The 27,922-nt window shown below is 37.3% G+C and overlaps 2 protein-coding genes and 1 long non-coding RNA gene across 3 annotated transcripts in view; all 3 read left to right on the plus strand.

The window, feature by feature from the left end:
• The window catches only part of LOC110832993 (uncharacterized), a 32,086-nt gene extending 10,915 nt beyond the window's left edge, over positions 1-21,171 (plus strand). Inside the window, exons 4-22 of the mRNA XM_087351100.1 lie at positions 1,958-2,126; positions 3,055-3,218; positions 4,477-4,779; positions 5,299-5,411; positions 6,047-6,220; positions 6,514-6,740; positions 7,178-7,386; positions 8,323-8,594; positions 8,911-9,208; positions 11,083-11,290; positions 12,435-12,598; positions 12,953-13,369; positions 14,076-14,188; positions 14,584-14,757; positions 15,338-15,564; positions 15,955-16,163; positions 16,676-16,947; positions 17,233-18,172; positions 21,039-21,171. Coding sequence (XP_087207226.1) covers positions 1,958-2,126; positions 3,055-3,218; positions 4,477-4,779; positions 5,299-5,411; positions 6,047-6,220; positions 6,514-6,740; positions 7,178-7,386; positions 8,323-8,594; positions 8,911-9,208; positions 11,083-11,290; positions 12,435-12,598; positions 12,953-13,369; positions 14,076-14,188; positions 14,584-14,757; positions 15,338-15,564; positions 15,955-16,163; positions 16,676-16,947; positions 17,233-17,458 — 3,939 coding nt within the window. The 3' untranslated portion in view covers positions 17,459-18,172; positions 21,039-21,171. The remainder of the gene's footprint in view (positions 1-1,957; positions 2,127-3,054; positions 3,219-4,476; positions 4,780-5,298; positions 5,412-6,046; positions 6,221-6,513; positions 6,741-7,177; positions 7,387-8,322; positions 8,595-8,910; positions 9,209-11,082; positions 11,291-12,434; positions 12,599-12,952; positions 13,370-14,075; positions 14,189-14,583; positions 14,758-15,337; positions 15,565-15,954; positions 16,164-16,675; positions 16,948-17,232; positions 18,173-21,038) is intronic.
• On the plus strand, positions 18,201-27,364 carry LOC147873426 (ionotropic receptor 84a-like). Its single transcript, XM_087351238.1, has 8 exons — positions 18,201-18,302; positions 21,522-21,854; positions 22,269-22,384; positions 22,855-23,028; positions 23,932-24,158; positions 24,937-25,145; positions 25,506-25,777; positions 26,166-27,364. Exons 2-8 carry the CDS (start codon positions 21,585-21,587, stop codon positions 26,419-26,421), a joined length of 1,524 nt encoding a protein of 507 aa, XP_087207364.1. The 5' UTR covers positions 18,201-18,302; positions 21,522-21,584; the 3' UTR covers positions 26,422-27,364.
• Positions 24,179-24,880, plus strand: LOC147873427 (uncharacterized). Its single transcript, XR_015535765.1, has 2 exons — positions 24,179-24,257; positions 24,477-24,880. It is a non-coding gene; the product is annotated as an uncharacterized LOC147873427 (long non-coding RNA).
• Positions 27,365-27,922: the final 558 nt, after the last annotated feature.

Genomic DNA, 27,922 nt, shown 5'->3' on the forward strand with positions numbered 1-27,922 from the left:
ATATGACTTAGTTGAGATGTCGTCATTAAATAATACAAAAAATTAATCATCTTCGAAGCCAGTGATTTACACAATGTCGCGAAGGACGGATTTGGGAAATATTCAGAACTGAAGTGCGCTATTATGCGTTCTTTGTACGTAATATATATTCATAATAGAGAGATAGAGTCTGGAGGTCCATTCATCTGCGTTCTCCAGAAAGACCGGGGCTTGCAGTGGGCTAGAGCACCTATATATGCTAGTTGCAGTATATTTAACGAAATGCAAAGACTTGTTTATGGTGAGATTTCAGGTTCTCACAACGGTGAGTATGTCTTCTGGGGTGTTTTACCACGTGATGTGGTAAAATTTGATTGACGTTTCAGTTGGCATTTTTGTTAGTTGACTAGTTCACACGATTAATCGTCCTGATGATGGAGGCAGTACGTATTTCTGAAACGTCTGTCAAATTATACCAGACTACGCGGCGTAGCATCGCAGAAGATAGCCATCTTCAGTACTCTTCATGACTGTGTGCAATATGGCATTCGGTGTCCTTATTCTCCCACTCGTAAATTTTGCTTCATATGGCATGTTCTAACGCCGACGAAGGTGAGGGTAAAGACCTTTGTATACAACAAGCAATGTTTATAGGAGAAATAAAAATTGTGATTCTTAGCCTTTTGAAGCCGAAGCTCAGAATTCAGGCCTTACCTCAAAGAAAACAACACTTCTCCGTCGCAAAGCTAAACTTGTTAACGTTGTACATGAAATTATCCCTGTTTAAAGTGAGAATCGTAAATACGAAATGCAGTTAAAGTAGGTGGTACGTATAGTTACCACTAGGCTTTAAAGTGTTAAAGCCAACAAGAACGGTGGGTTGATAGCACATGTAACAGTATAACGTATGAATTCTACTTTTTTCATATTCCTTCGTTTGAACTTTGATGTACTGCAAGGTCTTCTGGAGTTAAAATTTCCATTTGTAACTTTAAAAGCGTAAGTTATAAGAATAGTCATCGTACCTCTCGTCTTGTATTAACACCAATATTTATGTTAACTGAAAATAGAACGAAAGTTATTCGGTTTCTTTCTGTAAATAATTTTTATTTTATCTTCCGACTCGCGGCCCGGAGAGAGTTTTGAGCTTCTAAAATGTATCCCCAAAGCATGATCCCACAGACAAGAGATTGTAGAAAAGTCGCGAAATTTTTAATTTACTATAGTCCGACCCATTTATACAGCAGAGACTCGGGCTTGTACCACACGTATTCATCAGACGACTTACTGCAGCGATAAACCATTTCCATTCTCCCCCTTTGTTTACCCTTCGTACGTTAAAATAAATTCCGATTATATCGAAATGATGTTTATAAAGTATTACAATAACTGCGTGTCTCTTAATGATGTTTATTATACGAAGTTAGTTTTGTTACGACAGAAAACAAAATAGCGTCGTATTTCAGGAAGGCGTACCCAGGAGTTCAGAGTACAGTATCCAATCTGAGAGAACACAAAGGCGAATTTAAATGTCATTCGTCTTACGGTGTTACCTGTTTGTACTGCTGTTATATTCTAATTTAATTTTATTGTGACTAAGAACGAATTTTATGTGATTTGAAGTTACTGTTTTCGCATATAGGCGTACGTAGTTTGCAGGAATAATTGTGAAGGAGAAGAAGGAATTATCTGGAGATTTTAACAGTAAGTACATTTCAATATAACTGAAGGCGTGCACGATGTTATGGATTGAGACTTACGCTATGCGAATTCTGAGGTCACCACTTTGAGTCCCTTAAAACTATGGATATGTTTATCATCATCATCATCACTTGTCGTTCTGCTTGGTACCACCACGTCCCAGATACGATGTGCGTTCTGATGCAGGCTTTACGTACAACGTATAACCTACAACACTAGAGGACAATAAAAATTGACATTGGGTCTTTCGATATGTTTTTGTTGCTTTGTGTTGAAGGTGCAAGTACGAGGAGTTACAATGTGGCTACTGCTTATAGCTCTGGTAATAATAATTAATTACCCCGCTTCTGGTATGGATATTGATATTACTATTAACCTCATCTGTGAATATGTAACTGAGAACAAACTGAAAGCCGCAGTAGCCATGGTTTGCTGGAAGAAGGCAGGTAATTGTATACTTAATAAATTTGTTTGAATTGGTTTAGCTGATTCAGATAACTGATAAGGCACAGTACATTTTAAGGTTATTTGGAGTATCGAATGCTGGCTATTTCATTAGTTCACACGTGTCAGATTTTCATGTATAAGAATAGCAATTATTATAATTTGTTGTACGTTTAACTAAGGTAAAAGTAGACATATGCGTACTCTGCAGAGTTCTGTATTTAAAAAAATAAGATGCGTTACAGAACTTGGTTTTTCTGACTAGTAAAACTCTATTCATAATGTGCCATCACACTTGCAAATGTATCTACCGGAAATGCCTGTGTTGTTGTTGTAGCGAACTTTTTTCACAACTTCTGAGGCTGAGGGAAACCAATGCCACGTAATTTAATATCCCGAAATTTTTTATGGCAATATATATTTTTTATAAATGTGCAGCGCTCTTATTAACCCTTTTAAGCTTTTTGGAAAATATGTACCCCAGTTGCTTGACACTCTAAGAGTCTGCATTTTTTAATGTTTCTTGTGAGTTTCTCTGCTATATTATCACTCATCAGTATGCTGGAATTGTCGTATGGCTTGTCTTCGCTTATATTTAGAAGTCGGCGTCACGATAAGTAGCTATTTGACATGCATTTGAATTTGAAATTTTGTTAAATTTGGGAAATTTTGACGCATCCATCATTTGTAATTCGTGAACTGTATCGGGCCGAGTAAAATATCGAAGAGTTTTTGACATGCTTGGTATAACTGTTGATAAATTATATACCTGTATATATGTAAAACGTACTTAGGCATCTGTAGAAGATGTTCCCGAAGTTCTGCCTCCAGGTAATCACCCTATAAAATACTGTATTACTATTAAATTTGTGGGACCCAAAACTGTTTCCACTAAAGTATCTGTTGTTGTGTTTCTGTGTTTCTGTGTAGATCAGTTGAAATTAGGTAAGCGCTTATCGAAAAAGAATGTGCCGTTGAAAATGTCTGAGCACTCTGAAGACGCAGTGAATTACTCTGTGCTGCAAGCGGAGTACAGCCATTTGGCCGTCATTGTTGATCTACAGTGCACAGAAAGTTTCGGGATTTTAGCTGAGGTATGTTGCTGTTGGCATGTTTGGAAATTGTACTGTTTAATAAGAAGTAACAACGAAGTTTAATTGTTTATAATTTATTTATTACTATAATATCAAATGCCTCTGACTCCTGCACTTAGGCGAATGGCTAATACATATATTGCAAGTAGACCTTTTTGGGTGTACGTTGAAATGAATGATATTCATCTTCTTTCTGACTGTACGTTCGTTGACATAGAGGCAAAACACATTAAGTGTCAAATTTAAAAAGAAAGTAAAATGATATTTCTGTGCGTCTATGGGACATGCTTTAAGCTCAAATTTCTTAACGCTAATCAAAACAGCTTCAGTAGGTCTTCCACACATTTTCATAAAAAATGTAATGAATATTTCAACGAAATAATATTGGGGTAAAATTTTCCATATGAATTTTTTGCTGTTTAAGGTACCTCATTGGCCTTGGTATTTGTACGCATTCTAGCAAACAGCCCGCAGTGTTACTGCGGGGAAATTCGAAAATTCTTAAGTTTTTTACGAAGTTTCCTTGCCCGAAAGCTTATTATATTCTTGATAATTCGATATGTATAATTAAATACCGCAGGAAAAATTATTTCTGAACTTAAGAACATTTTACTTTACAATATTATCTACAGTAATCAGCATCAAAGGTATTCGTCAGGATTTTACCCATTCTTCTGTTTGAATATAAATAACAGTTGGACCCGTTCTTCAGGATAGATTCACGCTAAATTTGTTGAATCATGAAAGGAATAAGAGAAAGGTGGGTCAGTGCACGCAACTAACACGTTTCTTGCTGTGAATATACATTTGACTTTATATCTGGGAGTCATATAGATTAATTGCATTCTTACATACCACAGGTAATAATATTTCATGAAAAGGTACGCAAATTTACATGGAAATTAAAATAAGCAATGTTAATTAAAGTAGTGGAATTAGTGTTCTTAGGCCCCGCTGCGACGTGTAGTGCAGACTAGCAATTATATTCTTTTATTTCACACATTTTCGTTTAGAAGAGATGAACAGAATCACCACTTGCTGAAGAACCAATATTTCATACTCCTTCCACCCTGTGATGGTGCTCTGTATTTCGGCACGTTACCTCGGATGCCTACTGATTCGGCAACTTAACGCTTTCTTTCTGTGGTTTGGTCTTATTTTCCAAGGAAAATGGAGCTGCGTAATTAATAACTACTCGGCCGACAACAGCTTTCTGCAGCCAACTGATTGTAAACCTAAACGTCTCTTAATCTTTCAGGCTTCAAACCGCAGTTTCTTCAGAGGGCTTCATTTCTGGTTGTTGTTGTCGACGTACGGAGAGACTCCGGTTTCGAGTGACGATCCACTGATCACAGCCCTGGAAACACTGAACCTGCCACTAGACGGTCACGTGACTGTGGCACGTCCAGGACCTGGCCGCGTCTTCCTGCAGGATGTGTACAGGCTCGCAGACCAGCCACTCACAGTGACGTCTGCACGTGAATGGAGGCCTGGACGACTTCTGCCACCTGCACCACGCAGGGACGACTTTAACAACATAGTGCTCAGAGCTGGTGTCGCTGTGAGTGCCGAAAGGGGTATCACGGCACAGTCGCTGGACCCAGTGAGGACTTTCCTATTTTTCCCCTTCTTCTATCGCCTCTTGCGCCCATCTGAACGTTCCCTCACTCTTGCTACGTGGACGTAGATCAGGATGGCCAAAAACTATAAGCCTGCAGGCACAGGACATCGGTTTTCCAAAGTCACGAAGCAGTTCGCACGTCACATACATTTTCATCAGCTTGTTAGCGTTGAAGAACTCACACAGATGTAAAACATATTTTGACAAAACGCACACGAAGAGTTTGCCTTGAAGCTGAGGCGCATGGCCCAGTCTTACAGAAGTCGAAATTTGAAAACTTAGGTTGTATTTTTCAGACTCTTAAGAAGAATTTTTCCAATTTCGTTGCCTTCGAATTTTAAAGATTGCGTTCGGCCACTTCTTCGTGAAGTTTTGTACTTAACATGGCTGTAACTGCTGTAGTTTTAATCTTTATAGTGAAAAATGTATTATGCTTTCTTCACTATTTTCCTCTTTTAGGTTATTGATGATCCATGGGAGCACTTTCTGGACTTGAGATATAGACATTTAAATACTATGAGTAAACTGAGCTACGTATTAACATGCTACCTTGCTGAGACGCTTAACTTCAGGTAATGTATTTACTAAAAGGATTTTGATTCAATTTTGTATTGCGAGTTTACAATAAAAGGTTTCAGGTGAATTTAATTTTGATTCGTGTCGGTTCAATGTCCTGTAACGGTTAACGTTCCATGAAGCTCGTGTAGAATTTGTCAATTATATAAAATGTGGCTGAGTGTAAATTAATTAGCACAGGAGATAAAATATTGGTCTCTTAATTTCAAGAACGTTAAAATGGAACAGGTGCGAATATTTGTCCGTGTTACTTAATTGGGCGCGATACCTCAAATTGGCGAATACGCGTAACTTGCCCACAATAAAGACGTCAATTCTATGACGAATATTTCCTTTGAGGTCTCCGATGTTGCGAAGCTTCTACATGTAGATCTTTCCTTTCATTAGACCTCACACGATGAAAATATTGCGGGATTTGAAATCTGGGGCTTTGCCGGCCAAAGGCGTTTTGAGATAACTCGATCTACAAAAGAAAATTGTAGCCTGGTGTCTTTGTGCACGAACATCGAGTGCGACCACTCTCTCTACAGGAATGAGGTTATATTTGATCGTCGACACTGCATACATCGTGGTTTTGCCTCTAACGAGAGGATCACTCGGTGTAATTGTGTGTTGTGTCATTTCTTTTCAGGATGGAATTAGTCTTTTCTGATGCCTGGGGCTTTCCTATAAATGGTACCAAGCGGTATGCTGGGATAGCGGGATTATTGCAGCGTGGCGTAGTTGAGATTGGAGCCACTACTCTTTTGATCAAAAGCGCCCGACTCGATGTAGTCGACTACGCTGCAGAAGCATTCCCTTTCGTGTGAGTTTGATCGCCCCACTCAATTAATGTACCATAAGATGCAGACACCGGCTAACCTGAAAGGTTTTTTTGTGTTTTTCTTCAGCATATCAGAGGCAAATGTCGGTATAGTGTCTGAAATCTGAGTTACTTATAGCGTTAAATAAACCATAAAATAATACATTATCGTAAAAGGAAATCCACCACTGCAGGCTGTAGATTTTCCTGGGACTGTCTAGGACACATACAATTCAAGTTATGAAGGAAACGAACAGTACTGCAGAATGTAAGTGGACATGAAATTCTTGCTACAGGGGAAACTTCATGTTCTTGAAGCCATCTCTTTCCGAAATGTCCATCATATACACCCTGCCGTTCAGCAGAACGGTTTGGATCACCTACGCCCTCATAGTAGCCGTTCTAACGATTGCCCTGGTGATTTCAATTAGAACCGAACAGGCCATATCGCCATCGGAGCATTACCATCCGGTGAGGTGGAGTGACGCTGCTTTGAATTCGGTTGGCATTGTCTGTCAGCAAGGTACGTCCCTTGTATGTTCTCCTAACAAGTACGTTCATTCACTGTCTCTCGGCCAGGTTTATTCCATTGTTCTAGCTACACGCTTTCTCTAAATTCCTCCCGGTAAATTGACTGCATTATGAACCAATGAAATCTTCTTGAGCGAACGGCCTTGTAATCCGACGTTTTGGAGACTGGAGGTAGAGAAAACTACGAAACGGATTACAGCGCCGATTTCACGCGGCCGATCGCCCGAGAATACTTTGTTGCATTCAGTCGCCGCGAATGCGACAGATCTTGCACTTCTTGCATTATATTTGCTTACGCTTTATTAGTAGACTTATCAGGACTGCAGTCACAGAGAAAATAAATATACACTTGTTATACCAAGAGATATTTTACCTTGTCTGATTTTTCAAATGGGCTTTTAGCCTATTTAAATTATTGAATTCATTTAGGTGCCTCGGAAATTCCGGAGAAACCCTCGTCCAGGATCGTGTTCTTATTTCTCTTGCTTTTGTCGGTGTTTCTGTTAACGTCTTATTCGGCGATCATAGTATCTCTGCTACAGACAAGTAGTTCTGCAATCAACTCAGTGCAGGAACTGATGAACAGCCAGTTTAAGCTCAGCATGCGGGATGTCACCTACAGCATCACATACGTCAATGTAAGTATGCTTATATTAATTTATTTGCTTGAAATAAGATTTAGGCATCTCTAATCTAAACGAACTTAGCATTTTGTTTGTAACTTTATACAAGTAGCAATTGATATTAATTAAGATGTCAGTAGATTCTGAACGTGGGAAATTTTGAAAAGTTGTTTATTTTATGTCATTATTCCATTATTTACTCGGAGAAAACCTTAAAGAAGTAGGATTTGAGGTTTTCACGGCCGTGAGCCCGAAAATAGCTGTCTTTTGGGTTGTAACACCATATTACAACTTTAAATAACTATAGTGAATATTAGTCAGGATAGCTCACCTCGGAACTAAGTTCAAAGACTAATCTGAAAAGTAAAAACCGAGTTTTGGGGAAAATTTGTCACGTACTTTTCTTACGATGCTTCAGTCTGTATGATTATGTTAGTAAGCAGTCTCAAATAATAATACCGTAATTCACGGGTGCATTTTTGTGCGTAATTAGCATTAGCACATTTTCTGATTACGTTCAATTTGCCCGACAAAATCTAACTCCACCATCATCTTTGCGATTCTTGAATTATTTATTTAACACATAATTTGTAAGTACGCTTTAGATCTGCCTCCATACAAAATGTCACTACAAACAATTCCAAGAAAGCTCTTCAAAAATTTACTCTATTTTCAATTCAATGAGAGAAAAGTTGTGAAATGTCAGTCGGGTGTGTTTATTTACCCCGTGGCAATCCATTCTTTTGCAGTTCATATAAGAAGACTTAAATATAAAGGCTATAATTGAAGGGTTCATGAACTTATACCACTCCTGTATTGATAAAAAAATATCGTAATCCTTTGTAAAGACGTTCTTACAGAGTTTTACATATTAACTTATGCCCAAGTTTATTAACTTAATTACAGTAAAATGTTTAGGTATATACTTTCTAAGTAACAAGTGTTTTTCAGGACACAAATGACCCAGACGTGAAGAGACTTTACTTTGAAAAACTTTACACACAGCCGTTTGATAAGGCATTCACGTCTAATGAAGTTGGAGTCGCAAATATACGTAAAGGCTTACATGCTTTCCAATCGGACGCAGATGTTTACAAAGTGATGAGTGATACCCTTGAAGAACATGAAAAATGCAGATACAAAGAGATCGTGGTCTTTGTGACAAATTGTCTTGCTTACCCCGTAAGAAAGGGGTCCCAATACAAGGAACACCTTGCAAGAAAGTACGTATAATTTTGTTGACAAGTCATTTTGCTTAAACAAAGGTATAATTTAACACTTATGGCTTTTAAAGATGGCCTTCTTCTGCGTTTTTACACCGTATAGTCTGGGAGAAGTTTACCGACGTTTCAGAGGTGCTTGCTTCCTCCATCATCAGGGCGATGAGTCTTCTGTGAAGTTCTACGACACTACATGGCGCAAATCTCTAGAAGACGGCCATACTCTTTCTCAATATTCCTCATGTAATCGCCTAAATAATTTACTGTGTGTATATTTGTATGATATTTAGAAGCATTAGTGTTACCTTATTTCTTACAGAGCTCGATGGATCAAAGAAATCGGTTTTGTTGGTCGTGAGTACAAACGCTGGTATCATCCAAAGCCAAAGTGTGTAGACAATAGCCAGGGTTTCGTAAGTGTGCGAATCCAAGATTTCTACCCAGCTCTGGTTGTCTTGGCTTATGGTATTCTGTTTTCTGTTTTAATTCTCGTCCTGGAGATATTTTATGACAAGATTCAACTTCGATATGGTCAACGAGACAGAAACAGCCATCCCCCAGTAAGGAACCACGATAATACTCTTGTATTAGGAAACAAACATCGAAAATGGATGAACTAGGACAGTGTCGCGCCTTTGTCAACCGCAAAGGTATCACTGAAATGATAAAACGTGATTGATAAGGACATGTAGCTGGGGTTGTGATCCAGGAGAGACAAAGTTTGAATCATACAGAGTGGGTGTCAGTTTTAAAAATTATTTCGCTGAACTTGACAAAATGCATTTGTGTACCACAATTTGTTCCCGTACCTAAACACCACACCATAAAAGTGTATGGGAGTGGAGGAAAACTCCACTTATTCTTAACAGCGGCACTAGATGGAGATGAGTGATCATTTCATGCTTCAATCACTTTGTCGTTATTGCCCGCGAAAGGACTACAAATAATTGTGTGCTGACGTGTATGCGTTACATCCTTATGGTTGTGCGAGGTAAATATTTCAATGTACGATTATTTATACAGTTAAAGAAAGAAGGTACGTAGATGAAATTTAAGTAATTACAATTAAAATATTATAAACCAGACTAAAATAAAACTGGTGTGTACCTAATCAGATTTCTCAGCCAATCGAAGAGCGTATATGTATGTAATGCACTTACTAGTTTCAAATACATACAAAATGTACTGTGATGCTGAATATTGTTATTATTTCCAATTTACTTTAACAATTCTAACAGTCTTCAGTCACAACCAAAATTACATGAATTTATGAGTTGTGGCCCGCAACTTGGAATATCACTGAAATATTTTAGCCTTTTGTCTCGGATTTATTCACAGCAGAACAAAATGGAATGCCCAACTAAATTTCCTACTTCATATATCTTATCTTTACGAGATGCATCACGGTTTTATAAACGAGATTATGAAGACCGAATCCTGGCGGTCTTGTATGAATAATATACTGCTATCATGCGATACAGTCTCAGGTGACTAGCCGCGTCATAATCACTTAGCTAGTCAATAAATTCTCTTATTTTATGGAACTCTACCCTGAGCGAAATGAAATTAGTTCACACTCTCAACTATTTCGTGAAGATCCGTCTGCGCTTAGGTCTCCAAGTCGTCTAGACTGAAACTGCATTTGACATTCTCCCAACGCGTGATGTTCTTCATCAATCTCAGCCTCCGTCACATAATTCTGACTGTTATTACTAATTTATTGCCTTAATCGCATAGGCTTATACAACAACTAGTCTCACCCCAGTAACACTTGGTAGAGTATAAAAATTATGAAGCAGCTCATTATGCAATTTTCCCCTCCCTCCTCCTACTTCCTCCCTCTTAGGCCCGCAGATTCTCATCAGCATCCTGTTCTTAGACACCTTTAATCTCTTTTAGTTCCTTGATCCCTCAAGTTGGCTTTCTTTTATTTTTTCTCTCCTTTGTTTATTTTTCTGTAAATTATGACCAGTGCATTTCAGTCAGCTTTAAACCAACTAACTTATTAATTATGGATTTAATCCCAGTAGAAACATATATACATAATACATTTGACAGAACTGCTTCAATAAATCCAATCTAAGAATCGCCCACTATTATATGATTACAAATATTTATACTTCTCCATTTGTGTGCCAAGGAAAGACAGGCTGCTAAGATTTGTATGTTTACATTCAAATCAAATGTCACTGAACACTATACACCTTCTGAATGTTTAAGCTGATCACTTCTTGAACGAAAAGGCTATAAACGGTGGCTGGTTTCATACACTGTGCTCTTATTTGTCATCATCGCTGCATGAAACTGTATTGTGATGTGTAGTTTTATTTAAAATCGTTGAGTATACTAATTTTTCAGATTTAAAGTTTCATTTCATTGTATAGTTTCTTGGTAATAATATAACAGAATACATATTTAAATTTATCTGAGGAATATTCATGACAGTTTTAAGAACGTATGCATTACGTAGAACATGTTCATGTGTTTGAAGACACATCGTTACATTAAAGTGCTTAGAATTGCTGAAATTGGGACAATGAATTATTGGTGGGTGTATTTTGGATTTTCTCTGGCTTTTCATAATACATTAACAGGGGTTTATGCAGATTTTGTCAGCAGAAACACTCTGAGCCTCATCAGGTCGTTTCTGTACGAAAACAAAATAAGTTTTGCAGTCGTCATCAACTGTCGGACAGCAGGTAATTATAGATATGTTAACATATTAAATAAATAATGTATTAACTAACAAACTAGAGCTTTGTAGTAAATGTCTTCCTCTATAAATTTATAGCCATTCATCTCAAGATAAAATTTCCTGTCGCTATGGAAGCTAATATTCGTTAAAAGAACATGGGCTTGGATTGGATTCATATGGCTTACAGGGCCCGCTGGCGGGCTCTTGTGGGTACCGTAATAAGTCTCGGGTTTCATGAAAGATGGCTGTTAGCTTCTCAAGAAAGACTGCTCCCGAGAATTAGGTATCATTCGGTGAAGTATTTTGAAAACACAACAAGAATTTTAATTTTTTCTGCTTATTCCATCGTCCTGTCCATATTGTGTACTAGTTTCACAACACATTGCCGTTACAAATTTTTAGATTTATACTGAAGGAATTCATAGAGAAATCTCAATTGTTTTCTTCATTTCTCATGTGTCAAAAGGGGCTGAGAAAACATCCGTCAGGATGGCTGGTCTATCTGTTGAGATTCGAACCGGGAACTTCATATAAACGAAACAGAAATGCTAACCAAGTTCGGTGCGTGAAAGGCGAGATTGTCGGACCTGCCTTAAAACAAACCATTGTCGCTTCCTTCGAGCCCCTAGCAATTCATAACATCCCATCGATATTACATAACCTCCATAGCTGGGGTACGGACAACGGAAGGTACCCAGTTTGAGTCTCTGCCAGAATAACGTCCATCCTGATTACGATTCGAGACTTTCCTTAGTCTTCCTAGGCAAATTCCGTGATAGTATTAGTTTGACTCTTGGATGTAAGCATAATTTTGCTATGCACGTAGCAGGTCAAGGACGTCCTGATGTCGGTACAAGGGGAAGGCTGCTTCTCGTCTTATTAATTTTAAGGTTAGATACCATAAACTGGCTTTTCACTAACCACGAAACTGAAAATGATGACATTAAGGATCACAAACAGGCCACTGCCGAATTTTTCGGAGTACTGGCCTACTTTTTCATTCATAATATTATTAAAATGTTATTCTACTGTTTGAAGAAGGTCGTTGAATAACTTAAGAATCAATCAAACAGTTCGTATAGTGCTAAAATAAGTTAATAAAAACCATCTTCATTTGCCTGTAATGCGACAATATTCTTCTAACCCAGAAGATATAAGGATCATGAAGTTCTTCTCAGACAAAAGCATACGAATAAAAGTTCAGACGAAGTGTGACGCAGTGGAAGCTTCTTCATTACTTTCTGTGGATAACCATAAACTGGGTGTGGTGCTGGACTGGCAGTGTAGCGATAGCACCAGATTTCTAACACAGGTAAGTAAATAACAGGATACATATGCAAACCAATTCTATAACAGATGAAGACAAATTAAGCAAGGAAATTGTCAATACAACACCGATAACTTCCTTATACAATAACAGTGTCATAAAAGAGATCTCGTCCTAATATAAGAGCTAATGTCCGTCTAGCGTGACTGGACGAGTGAACCCTTCGTGCGGTCTAGAAAAAATGTATATTGAGTCCTGAAGGTGGCGGCTTTGGTAACAAGAAATGCAGATGAGGATATAGTGAGTGGGGCTGAAATCTTATTTTATCAATAGATTCAGATACTTGTAACCTTTAAATGTACTATGACACCAACGAGTATATTTTATATTTACTTCTAGGCTTCTGAGCAGAAGTTATACAGCAAACTTCACCACTGGCTGATCCTCAGATTTTATGAAAATTCTGGGCGAACTGTGAAACTAAATGGTGATACCATAGCACAGTTAAGGAATAATACGCATGTTACACAGTCTGATGATACACTGATCTCAACCAAAGAGAGATCGCGGTCTACACCGCATGAAGATGCACTCATCGCTGCTTTAGAACCACTGGATCTGCCCCTGGACAGTCAGGTGACTGTAACACGACCAGGAGCTGACGTGAACCAGGTTCTACTGCAGGATATTTATAGGATTAAATCCGGATTGCCTCTCATATTCACACCGCTTTGTGACTGGGCTCCAGGACAGCCATTTCCTTTTAGTTTACGGAGGGACAATTATGGTGGAATCGTATTAAACACAGCAACTGTTGTGAGTACCCTGGCCAGTATTAGCTGAGATTTCAGTTTCTCATGGTGGCGAGTATGAAGATGACTGTCTTCTGGGATGAAACCTCCATCGTCAGGGCGATCGTCCTGATAATGGATCTACTAAGCATCTCTGAAACGTCTGTAAATAGCTACGAGACTATACGGATTAACATCCCAGAAAACAGTTATTTTCTGTTTACTAGTAATTAATTGATTTTAATATTTCTCTTACTAAACTATACAGATATTCTTCTTTATAGTGTTTAATGGTTCCTGAATTTCCGGATTTGCTCATTAATGGGAGTTATCTCCTACAATCAATTTTAATACATATTTGTTTAACTGTGTGAGAGACTGTCCATGTAGTGTGGTATAGGTATGGACTACAAAGTCCAAGATTGAAATGATTTTGTACCGCTAATAATGACCCGCGCTAATTAAACGCACAAGCTCTTCGGCTAAATGCGACCTCGCAATCCTAGTGTGCGCTTGAAAAGATCTTGGTCCCGAAACTGCGAGGCCACTGGGCTCAACTTTAGGTCAGTCATCTTCATTCTGTACTTATTTTGACAATCGTTCTGGCACTGCTTTTGTTTATTTACGTGTCTTAAATTTTCTTCTATGGGCCTATGGTGTTTAAGTGTATGACTGATTCTATTGTATGTTTGTTCAGGTTTAAATAAATGAAAATTTGTGAAACTATTCAGGTTATAGGAGATACGTGGGAAAACTTCTTGAATTGGCGCTATAAGCACATCAACTCCCTGACAAAATTTCACTATATCCTCGTGGAACATCTGTCCAGAATGCTAAATTTCAGGTAATGTTCAAGCAAATTTTTTCTGTGACACTAAACTGTGATTAAAATGTAAAATTGTCGCTATGTTATATATTTTGATTCTTCACGGTGTGTAGTCAGCAGTGTTATTATTACCTTCGCATAATTTTTTTATTTATATTAAGTTTACTGTATCTTCAATAAATAGTTTATCTCTATTTAGTGCTCAGCACGAGAATGGTTCGATGTTTGCTTCTGCTCTCCTGTGTGAATCTATGGTGCAGTGCTTGTGTATAAAGACAATGTCAACTGCAATAAACATGTACCTATATATAGGCAAACTGATTGTACAAAATAGCAAGGAGCACATTTTTAAAATAATAATATGTAGGGCTGTTCTCCAAATTCGAGTACACTTCTGCACACTGATTTCTCAGGACGAACGTAACCCCAGTGAATTCGTGGGGGTTCCCAGTCAATAACACGGCGAATTATGATGGAGTCATCGGTTTGCTACAACGTGGAGAGATAGAAGTGTCGTCCGTCGGTCTGTTGCACAAGACAGCGCGAATGGACATCGTTGACTATGCAGGGGAGACGGTGTGTTATGAGTAAGTACAACTGCAGTAGAAAGTCCTTCAGGATGGGCCTAGGATAGCGTTCTCAGGTACGCCACTACACAATCATTCCAAACGCTTACATGCTTCATCAATCATAATCCTGTCGACACATCTACGGCTTAACCATCTAAAATATGGTGGTAACTGGTAAATGGTAACCATTTGGTTTAACAATCAACAATTCTGCGTTTGTCTAAAAGTGTATTTATCGGTTTCGTATGCTTTTTACAGCAAGCAGAGATTATTTATTTGTAGGTTTCAACAACAGTGCTAGACTCATGGATGTTTGCAGTAGGGTCACTGTACACATATCACATGTCAAATAAAGATGACTGTGATTCGTCATCACACAGCCATCATGTTATTTTATATCGGAATTTTAAACGTTCATTTAGATGCAAGCTTTAACACTTTGTTATACAGAATGTTAATATCCAAAATCGAGTAGGTCTGGTGATGTTATACCTCAGTTATTTTTGGTAAAGAAACACGCGGCTGGCCATTTGTATACCTTTTTATAAAATTATTACATTTTTAAGCTAAGCATTATACTTTGTTCGCTTTGTTACAGGGGCGCATTTCTGTTCCTGAAACCGTCTCTGTCTGACGTCTCCAACATCTACACACTTCCTTTCAGTCGTGCTGTGTGGGTCACATACCTCGTGGCGATGGCTGTTTTTTCTTATGCTCTCTACGTCACCCAACGAGCAGAAAGTGGACTTGATGAGTCACAAGGAACACAACCATTATCATTGAGTGACTCTTTGTTGACGGTCGTTGGAATCATCTGCCAAGAAGGTTTGTCCTTCTGCAATGTTTTTTAATATTGAGTGACGTTTCAGATTTTTACGGCGTCGAGTACATAGATAATTGTCTTCTGGGATGTTGCACCTTGTTGTCTCGCAGAAATTTACGTTTCGGATATGCTTACTACCTCCATCATCAGAGCGATGAGAAAGTCACGTGAAAAGCTGATGAAGGATTAAAGAAGGCGTGTGATTAACTTTGCAATAGTAAATTTGTATGTGCAATAATATATATGAAAGCCACCTTAGAAACTACAAATACTCAGAAGATAAAAATCTTCATACTCACCGCTGTTAAAACCTCAAATCGTACATATACTCCTTTTCCACTTATGTTTATACGTGCTTTGTGTTTTGAAAGGTCGACTTTCTTCACTTGCAGGTACCACTCGCGACCCACAGAGGATACCATCGAGGATTATACTTCTGTCCCTTCTGCTATTGTCACTTTTTCTCACTACATCCTATTCGGCCATCATTGTATCCTTGTTGCAGACAACCAGCACTGCAATTAATTCTTTAAAGGACCTTATGAACAGTCCGTTTACTCTTGCCATGAATGACGTCGCCACTAGCATCAATTATGTTAATGTGAGTTCGGATACGTCCTCACCACATACCTGTTATTATTAACTGATTCTCATGCAGTACTACTCAAAGGTCAATAAAATACCAAAGCTCTCCCTTATACGAGATCCTGAGCCAATATCATTCACCTCCCACCCGACTCGGAACATTAATTAATTCCTGATATACTGTACACAAAATATCTCAGAGCCTGACCTACGCCACAATAAGGGAAATGACAAAAAGGACAAGTGGGTGCCCTATTGCTCCCACTTCCTCCCGTTCTTAGGCTGGATGACTTCAACGTGCTTATTTGTAACGGTCAACGAAGCTCGGAGATATCTTGCGACCAGTACAATTGAACCCAAGTTGTGTACACTGTTTTAACACTAACATTTTATTGTTCACACAGTTTTGTAATTAACCATGTACTCACTTAAGTTTACAATTATACATTTCTTAAAATTACATTTTTTTGCATGTAAAAGGAATCGGCTTGTAACTATATCGGCTTAATAAAATGTAACCGTTCCCAGGAAACAACAGACGCTGATATCAAGAACCTATACTTCAAGCACCTGTTCACCCAGCCTTACCATAAAGCCTTCACTACGTCAGAGGTTGGGGTCGAGAAAATGCGTGAAGGACTGTACGCATTTCATGGTGATGCAGATGCTTTCAAAATCATCAGCGAGACGTACGAAGAACATGAAAAGTGTAGACTGAAGAACATTAAGATGTTTTCAACAATTCAGTTAGCTCTGGTTGTGCAGAAGGGTAGTCCATTTAAAGAGCACATCAGACAACGGCGAGTTCATTTTTATGAATCATAAAATTAAACAATATCTCAAATCCTAAATATCTCACAGTACTCACGATACGTTGATTACGGCAGACTTCTTGCAGAATTTATTTCACTAGACTAGAGTCCACTCACCTGTTATGCGACATTTTCTCATCACAGCAGTATGAACGATTTACAATACGTCTTTATCCCGTGGGGGGGTTAATCATTTTAATTTAAAGAATCTAATCCATCGACGCAAATAAGAAGCTAGTTACGAACTTATAACATCATATTTTTATGTTTCAGGGCACGTTGGTTAAAGGAATCGGGGATATCCGATCGAGAATACAAATACTGGATCGTGCAGAAACCCAAGTGTCATGGCAACGTTGAAGGATTTAAGAGCGTACGATTACAAGATTTCTACCCGGCTCTGCTGGTCTTTGCTTATGGTCTGGTTCTGTCTGTAGGAACTCTCGTTTCGGAAGTCTTGTACCAGAAGCTTCAGTGTTTGAAGTATAGTCAGCACTAGCATTTCCTTATCACTTACAAACGAGAGTAAATTTGCACTTAAATTTAAAGTGCTCATGCCTTCCAAATAAGCTTTTTACGAGTCCTCATATATCAATGGCCTTGATTTGATTTCTAATACACATCTGTTATTCCAGGTATAATTTCAGTTTCCCATGCACACTTAGTAAGCAATAAACCTGTACTCAGGTCTGGCATTGAACTATACTCTCGTGACCTAATTTTCATTTCAGAGGCTCTTTAACCTTGCAGCCAGAAAAAGAATAAACAGGTTTTTACTTTCTTCCTCAAGCGAAAGGCGGTGGTAGTGACTATGAAGACATGACAATTTAAGGAGTCAAATACAACCTGCTGCGATTTTTATAAATTTCAGTGTATTCAGTCTCAGAAAACAACGGCCAATGCACAGACCGCTGCTTGTGTTCTGCAAGATATCAGAGCACATGGTCTTTGGATCTACACATTTGTAATTTAAAAGTGGAGTAAATCTAACGTTATATATACTTACATTTGTTTATTAGTGATATATATAATTTTTATTAATACAATTTCGATTTTATTATTTCTTAAATTTTAAAATTATAATTGATTGCAAAGGAAAAGGGTAATTCCGTGTGCTTAACTGTGTGTGGGAGTATTTGCTGGAACTTATTTATTAAACTTTAACTTAATACATATAATACAACGCAGTGGCAATGAAGAACACGGGTAAAAGGTAAGTGGATATTTTTAATCCTTGCTTAAGTTTAGTCGATGGGCTACGTTATCGAAGGGAAGAACTGTCCAGACAGAGTCCAACGACAGCATATGAAACATTTTCCATGTTTATTTCTATCGGCATTTAGGTAAGCTATTTTTAAGAATATGATATAGATACACACGAATGAATATATCTATATGCTTATACTATATGTACACATAGGCCTATATACGTGTTTTTGAATGACCACGTTTGGGCACTGCTCACCCTTTTTATTATTGTCCTTTGTCTCCGCTTGTGCATACGGACTGTTCTATTATCATGTTGGAAGTTTCTGCATATTTTATACACGAATTACTTATATAAAGCAATCCACATCTTGAAATGTAAGGGTATTTTTAACAAATATTACCTTGGAACCTCATAAGATTCCAATAACACAACGAAACGTGACGGTAAATTCCAGTAAGTTTATGTTTTGATGAAACGAGAATCAACAAAACAATGAGAAATAAATTAAACTTAATTGACTTCACCTAACTTAAATTATCCTGACATCCAAACCAAATCTAAACCAACCCTGTTTATGAAAGTGTGTGTACCTGAACTTGATATAAAACACGCCTTGGAGTAGGCAAGTGGACGAAATCGAACTTATCATTCCTATACTAATGTAGTATTTATTTCCTTGAAAATATTCATTATACAACTTTCAGTAGCATGAGAAAACAACGTATGTATATTCTAACGTTGCTAGTTTAACTATATATGTCATATTTCCATACCATGTAACTGTTTTCCATTTGTATTATTAGCAGCAGTGGCAAATGCTTATTGTCGGTTTTAATTAAATTGTTTTGTAAAATAAGGATATTTTAATATATATTGACGAGATCAATACTTCTTGCAAGTGACATATTTTGAATGTGCAATTGTTTCTGTGAAAAATAAGTTAATTATAATCGTGTTATCATAATTTAACTATGTCAATAAAATCGTGCAAAAAAGGCTAAAGAATTGTATTGCCAATTTCTATTTTATATCAGTACTGAAATAAGATTACAAAATATAGATTTTTATCAAAGATCGGATAAATAATGGACTGAATATAATGTATCCATAGCATTTTTATTCACTCGGAAACCCGGGCTCAGTTCCGAGGGACTTCAAGTGAGATTTGTGGTGCACGAAGTGGCATTTCAGCAGGTTTAAGGATTAGTTAAAACACTTGTTTCCAAAATTTATTCTTCTCTCAAATTCGTTATGGTTCTCATTTGATTTCATTAGACCTATAAATCACCTTGATGCTTGAGGTTCTCGAAACGCTGGTGGTTTCTTCCTTAAACCACCTTACACGGCTGGTAGCCCTAGAATAATTAATTACACCTCGAAGCAGGTTACGATTTTGTGCTTGTTTAACGGAATCCAAGTATATTAATTAATGCTTTTCTTGCAATATTATGTATATTGTTGATAGGCCGTGTCAACAATATAATATCGATTAACATAAAATAGTATACTTACTGTAAATAACTTTACTAAGATTTATATCTGTGATGAACTGGAATCAATATGAATGGTTGAAAAACCACAAAGGACGGGTTTCGAAAATAAAAATACGATATGCAAGCTGGAAACTGGAGTCTACATTTACGCTGCTATATTCTCAGAGTACAAAAGGAGATATTACGGACAACAGCGATATAATGAGCATGAATAGGTCTAATACGTGGGTTCTTCAAAGGTCCCCATGAAAGTGATATTTAAATAAATCATTACAGGCGATTACTTACACACACGTCAAGGGTAGTGGGTACACATGTTTACGGTAGAATATTTGGATACTTTGTTGCAGCCAATCCAACGTAGTCTTTACATTCCATTCACGAACTTGTGTAAAGTCACTACGAAACACACCAGTGACACACCAGATGCTTGCAAAGTAGCTTTCACTAATTGTATAATCGTATGTTTTAATTTAACTTACATCTGTGTTGCCTCATTTAATCACCAACTGGGCCTGAATTTCTTTATGAAGGAAAGTATAATTAAGATTCTGGTTCCTTATTACAAGCATTTAAAATTTGTATTTTAAAATTAAATTAGATATCACTACTTTTCTGAATATATCACGTTCATGTGGCTAACACTTGGGACATTATTGATATCTCTTGTGGTCTGGATGCATTGTTACGCTGTTTGTGATAACAGATTGGCTACAGTTAGAGCCTTCGCATATCACAACCATATATCATCTGTAATATCATTCTTATGTCACCAAAGAGGTAAGCCCGATCTTCAGCCTGTATTGCATATGTTAAATGAGAAATAACTCTACAGAAACTTATGACGACCTGATATTTTCATAAACTATGCTTTGATCTTATGCTACTAATATCCAGACACGTACACTTTTCAACAAAGTAGATTCTGCGACAGCGAAAATGTTTTTTTTTTTAAACCAGAGTGAAACGAAATAGAGCGTACAGAATAAGCTGTGTGCTAAGTCAAATACCTAAACAGGAAGAAACAATATTACGTAACAGGGAACTTCATAATTTGAATAATTTGATCGCTGCGTTGCTACTCTTGGGTGAGTAAGGGGAGTGGTGTGGGTGAACCGTATTTGATTGGATTATACAGTAAATAAAATCAAGGGTTTGGTTTAAAATTCTAATTGAAAGACTGCAAATTTTAGTCCAAGATGTAGACAGAAGGGAAATTATTGTCTAATTGCAAATTGTAGTGAGTGACCAGGCATAAGATCTAGTAGTCAGTTTTTGTGGCTGGCGACGGTGATGAACCTTTTAGTTCTACAGTCGATAGTGCTTTATATGTGCATAGTCTGTGGCCCGGAAGCATTTTCATTTTGCCTTTGCAGCTGCAACGTCATTTTATAAGACTTTATCTGATGAAGGAATTCCAGTGTCAGTATTCTTACCGGGTCAATCTGTTGATGCGCCCTCGTTACTGAAGACTGAATATTACCGGTTGGCAGTAATTGTGGATATTGCATGTGATGGCAGTGTTCAGTTTATGGCGGAGGTAAGCTAAACCAATTACATTTTCTCCGTTCAATAGAATGTTGTTCTTTATCGTGAGACAAGTTTTACATATTGTAGGTACTGGGTATCTGTTTATGCATTATGAAAATTAAGATGAAGGAATTGAGCCTCGTAAATACGCGCTGACGTCTGCATGTTCTACGCAATAATTCTTCTGGAAAGAGGTCTTTATCTTAAACTGTACAGCACATTTCCGGCACGAACAACGAAGATTCATTTCTGCAGTTTACACCACTGTTTTGTCTTGACATATAATCGCGCGTTTGCAGGCTTTCTGTGGTCACTTGTATTGTTTTCAGGCCTCCAGAAGGAAACAATTCAGCAGTCTGCACTTTTGGTTATTACTGTCACAGTCTGGAAACATGTTCACGTCAAGTAATAATGGCGATGGACCTACTTTAAGCAATGAATCGCTTATCACAGCCCTGGAACCACTTGACCTGCCACTGGATAGTCACGTGACTTTGGCACTTCCAGGGCCTGACCAGGTCCTCCTACAAGATGTGTATAGGCTTGTAAATGGGCAGTCTCTTACCGTCACACCACCTCGTCACTGGAGACAGATAGAAGGATTTCCAGTTGGTCCACAGAGAGACAATTACAGAGGAATTGTTTTTCCCACAACAGCTGTAGTGAGTATCGTCATTATAATCAGTATCATTATTAAGAAACTGGCAAGCACTTTGGCTGTTTGTCGACGTCTTTCGACTTCAGTTGTCAGTTTCTGCTACCATCATCATTGAATTCTTTCCGGTACTGGCCACGGGATAATTTTATAATCCACAATCTTAGGCATTGTTGCTTTTGTGTTTAATGAATTCATAAAGTCGCAATTCCTTTAGTAGAACCTATATTTAAAGCCTGTATTTGTGGTCATCTAAAAGTTCAAAATCAGTAACTAAGGTGTTGGAAATGTATGTGACTTTTATTCCCCATGATTCACATTATGGAGTATAAATGGAAGAGGTATGCTGACATAGAATCTGTATTCTTGTCGAGTATTTACATATTAACTGGTGTTTAGATTCAGACTTTTTTTCATTTAGGTTACCGAAGACGATAAGTGGGAGAACTTCCTGGACTGGCGCTATAAGCACATCAATTCTCAGTCAAAATTTCACTACACCCTTGCAGAATATGTCTCCAGAATGCTAAATTTCAGGTAATAGTACCATATAAAATATTTTAGTTCATGCACTCTGAGCAATGTTCATAAAGTTTTCCTTGTCTTTATGTACTATAAACTGTTAATGTAAATTATATTTGAAAATATGTATTACATTATTATGACGTATTCCACATCCTGTTGTCATCTGACTAACTTGTACGTGTCAATTTTTTAAGACTTTAGGTGTGATTTGAAGTTCCCATCGCATGGAACATTTCAATGTTGGCATTCTGAGTTTTAATGCCATATGAACTTGTAGATAGATATCAGATACTAACGTTGCGGAGGAACATGCTACCTCCATTTTCAGGACTGAAGCACTTCAGATTTCAGGATGGAGGCAGTATGTCAATGCGAAACATTTGTATCAAGTTTACGTGGCGTTACAAAGCGGAAGACGAAGATGGACATTTGGTATCGTAAATATTTAGTTATTTTATTAATCCTTTTAATGGATCTGCCAGAATGAACGTAACTCCAGTTGAATCCTGGGGATATCCGATCAGGAACACGGCCCGATATGGCGGAGCAATGGGCTTGCTACAACGTGGAGAGGTGCAGATAGCCGCTGTCGGCCTTCTATTCAAACCAACTCGTATGAATATCATCGACTATGCTGGGGAAACAGTGCGCTTCGAGTGAGTGTAACGACAGAGTATTTAAATACTGGAAACCAGGTCATGAAATATGAGTAAAATGTACGTAATTTTAGCTAAGGCTTGCACGACTAAAATGTGTAAATTTTATGTAAGTTTCGACCGAGACTATCACTGTGTTAGGCCTACTTCATTTGACTTACTTTTTTCCATTTGATTTGATTTTCAAGTAAACCTACTTATTGAAGTGCCTGTCGGAGATTCTTATTGATACACAACAAATATCACATCGTTATTAAACATAAAACATTCACAAGTCTCTATGTGTATTTAGTTGTGTTCCAGTTCTCTAAATCCTGTGTTTTAATGTCAAATTATGTAGTTAATTTGTTCATAATCCAACACTAAAATGACATTTACTTGATGGGTCAGCGTGTTGAAATTTTTAGAAAATGGTGAGAAAGTTATATTGGGTAAATATTTGCATTACTTACAATTTTCAATATGTTACATATTATTTGTCGATGAATTTTTATAATCATAATTTATATCAAAATGTATGAAAGTATGGCCTAATGTCACTTTCTAAGGGTTATAAATCTTTCGGCCACACGATATTTTCACGTAGTAAAACTACTTATTTTTGACATGGAAGCTAAAGAAATTTATAGTATTTTGATATAGTTTTATATTTTTTCAACAAATCTGAATTCGTTGACAATTTAAGTTGAGTTAGGATAATTTAATTAATCAACTTATTAATTAATTCAATTTAATTTATGTAATATTTGTACTTGCTGTAGTAATTACAAATAAATTATGAATTTGTTAGAAGACGATTTACGTTGGGTCCTTCCTGATGAGTCGCAAGTGCTTGGTCGTGAAATTTGTTAAGTAATTCAGCCTGTCTTTATATTCTGGATCATTTCAGTTAATTTTTTACAGGGGCGCATTTCTGTTCCTGAAACCGTCTCTGTCTGACGTCTCCAACATCTACACACTTCCTTTCAGTCGTTCTGTGTGGGTCACGTACCTTGTTACGATGGCTGTATTTTCTTATGCCCTCTACGTCTCTCAACGAACAGAAGGGGGAATTGATGGCCCGAGAGGAACGCGGCCTATGTTCTTGAGCGATTTCTTCTTCACAGCTATTGGAATCATCTGCCAAGAAGGTTTGTCCAACGTAGTTATAATGATAAGCACCACAAATTTTGTGTGTTGAGTGGGGGAACTTACGGCTTTTAGCAAATTGGCGTGTCGTTACCATTTATGTAAGCTTTATGAGTTTTGTCCGTCTGTTGTACCACGTTTGTGAATGCTAAAATATTTGTGCAATTTAATTTTAATAATGGTGCTTTGAAAGTGCGTGTTTAATTATATTGAACATTTTATGGTGCAATTGCAGCGTATAATACCCCTAATTTAAATCTCGCCAAGTTGGTAATTTGCCCCCACGGTAAAATATACTTACTTGTTTGTTTGGTTTTCAGAACAGAGACAATTATCCTGAACATCTTTGTTAGACTGGAGTACAACATCCAATCAAGCTTACGAGGAAAGAAAGACAGGCATAGCGAAAACAGGCGAATTTTTGCAACTTTCGGACGCGAATTCGCCTAACAGGCTGCTCATTGTAAAAACCTAACTAGTTAGATTAGGCTTAAATATCATATTGGCCAACATTTGATTAAAATCCACAGCTTACATTTAAAAATTGTTCGACGTGGTAAATATTTCATGAAATGCAAGACAGAGAGTAATGGTGGACACTACTCAGTGTGGCATTCGCAACGCTGTTTTATTTCCAATAATGTATTTGCAACAGTATATCAGGAAAGATTGAACATCAAGGCCTATGAATGTATTTATAAAATATATTATACGGTATAGCTTTCCACTTGTGTTTATACGTGCTTTGTGTTTTGAAAGGTCGACTTTCTTCACTTGCAGGTACCACTCGCGACCCACAGAGGATATCATCGAGGATTATACTTCTGTCCCTTCTGCTGTTGTCACTTTTTCTCACTACATCCTATTCGGCCATCATTGTATCCTTGTTGCAGACAACCAGCACTGCAATTAATTCTTTAAAGGACCTTATGAACAGTCCGTTTACTGTTACCATGAACGATATTTCCTACAATATAAATTATGTTAATGTGAGTTCTGATACCTCTCCTGCACATTCCCGTTGCCATTAACCAACTGATCTTATTAACAGTCCATCTTGAAGGACGTTGTTAGTAGCCTCAAGTACCTAAACATGCTTTGTTATTTAGGGGTTTATATGTTATCTGTGTAGTTAAAAATGCTTCCTTAAATAAAATATGAGACTGGATCACTAACTAACAAATGAACAAACATGAACAATCAACTATCTGGTAGAGAAACCTCAAGAATCAACATCACTTACAGAAATCGATTGTGGTCAAACATTTTTGACCGGTTGTTTGGTATCTATAAATTGGGGTTAATTTGTTAATTAGTTGTTGGTTATGAAAAAATTATTTATCTCTCAGGAAACAACAGACGCTGATATCAAGAACCTATACTTCAAGCACCTGTTCACCCAGCCTTACCATAAAGCCTTCACTACGTCAGAGGTTGGGGTCGAGAAAATGCGTGAAGGACTGTACGCATTTCATGGGGATGCAGATGCTTTCAAAATCATCAGCGAGACGTACGAAGAATATGAAAAGTGTAGACTGAAGAGCATTAAGATGTTTTCATCTGTTCATTTAGGTTTTCCTATGAAGAAGGGCACTCCATACAAAGAACACGTCAGACAACGGTAATAACAATAGCCTTAAAGAAAAACTTTAAATTTCATTCAAAATGTTTGAAACAAGGTTACATTCATCAGGTCCAGGGATCGATTTCTGTCTGGGAAATCAGATATCCTAATGAAACATTTTTGTAATGTTTATCAGGAACTGCAGTCTAGAGATAGAATAGTTCATGGCCGATTCTTTCTAAATTTATTCACATTTATTATCCATAAACTTTTCGTATTATATTTGACACTGTATCGATTTTAAATTTCATAGAATGTCGTTTAATAATTGACATATACTACTGGTATTGCTGATGCTTTATAATGAAGATTACTGATGATAATATAAATGCAAATATCTTATGGTGAATGCGAACCAAGAACATATTATTTATTAATATTTCAGCGTCCGTTGGCTGAAGGAGTCAGGGATAACCGATCGAGAATACAAATACTGGATCGTTCAGAAACCTAAATGCCATGGCAACACCGAAGGATTTACAAGCGTACGTCTACAGGATATTTATCCAGCACTGTTGGTTTTTCTGTATGGCTTGGTCTTGGCTGTCTTTATTCTCGTTCTGGAGGTCTCATGCCAAAGACTTCACTGTTCACAGTGCAGGAGCTACCAAACATCCCCCCAATATTCATACACAAACTGAGTCGGCATTGACGTATTGACATTTCTAGCAGTACATTTGCAGTATTCGCACTCTTATATACAGATCCATGCCACCACAAATTATTATAACCGCCAGCATTAGAAGTAAAAGAAATCCTTCCTTCTGAGCCTTGCTTCAGCTGTAACACCTTCCGTTTGTTGATGTATTGATAAATAATACGTAGTATCAATTTTAGGTAAGTTTATAATCCCAAGCATTTTCCTATGGTGGAAAGATTTGATGGGGTAACAGGGAATTTTAGGAGGCAATTAGCTAAATCAGAAAGGAATTCCTGCAGTTATGAGGTCTCTGGAGAGCGAACTGTGGTTCATGATAAACAATTTTAGAATGTTTCAGGTATCAACAACTTCCATCATATTTACGTGTTGAAAGATCTTGTACTAGTTTATTTGCATTTTTTTGGCTGATTCCTAAAGTTACTGTTCAGTTTACATCCGATATTTCTCTATGTTAGATACTGACCTTTTTATTGTTATTCAGTGCATTTTCCCCAAGTGATAACATATATTAGATTCGAATGTTTGTTCTTTTCCCTGAATTTCTGATTTTCATATCTGTATTGGATTCCATATGCAATAGTGAAAAAACATAGGCCATACATTTATATCAGATTTGTGTAGATAGACATTGTACTTGTGAAAAAGGGCCAGAGTTTATTAGACGGAATACAATTACGGAAAAACCCTAAGATCTATGGAGATTATATTATGTTTAGACCAGATAAGAACTCCATCTTATTTCCATGTCTAACAGTATACCTGTGAAATTGACACTTCTAGATTCATGTATTGAGTTGGTATATGCTGAAAGGTAATAGGATTCAATACAAAAGGCTGTAGCTATGGTAGGCTCCTCAGTCTTTAAACATTACAGTGTATATGTACAAATTAGAATAGAATAAAGATCGTGAAGGTAAAGAAGTTACATGTATTTTAACGTATGTACTGTATTCTATTTTTACGCCAGTCAGACTACACGTCTTAAAGTTTAGAAGAAATTTATGTGAAATGTCCAGGTTTAAGATTTATATTATTAGCAGTAAATGAATGTGAATGCCAATGGGTTATAATGCAAAATTGAAGTGCAAAATATTGCATGTTATTTTTTCAAATTGGATTTCATATGGTTACTCCTATTGCAGAACAAAGACGGTCATCATTAAAACGATTGGTGCATAAAATACAATACAAACATCCCACAACTCTGGAAATTTTACCTGAAACGTCGATGACGTTGTTCTGGGTTTTGACGCCTTGTGGACTCGTAGATAGTTAACAGACTTTCTGAGGAATATATTGTCTCCATCTTCGGGGCTAAATATAGAGGAATTATGCTCCTCCAAAAGGTTGGTGTTTACCTACGAGTGCACATATTAAGAGTCCAACCCCAATATTATGGCTGATAATCTCTGGCAATGTGGTACAAAATAGGATACTACGATGCATAGGTATTCATTTGCAGTTTTGCTGGTCTCTGCCTA

The sequence above is a fragment of the Zootermopsis nevadensis genome, unplaced genomic scaffold (assembly GCF_977971745.1).
Source record: "Zootermopsis nevadensis isolate Lab colony 2312 unplaced genomic scaffold, Znev_1.0 Znev_ptg000018l, whole genome shotgun sequence".
In the NCBI taxonomy this organism is placed as follows: domain Eukaryota; kingdom Metazoa; phylum Arthropoda; class Insecta; order Blattodea; family Termopsidae; genus Zootermopsis; species Zootermopsis nevadensis.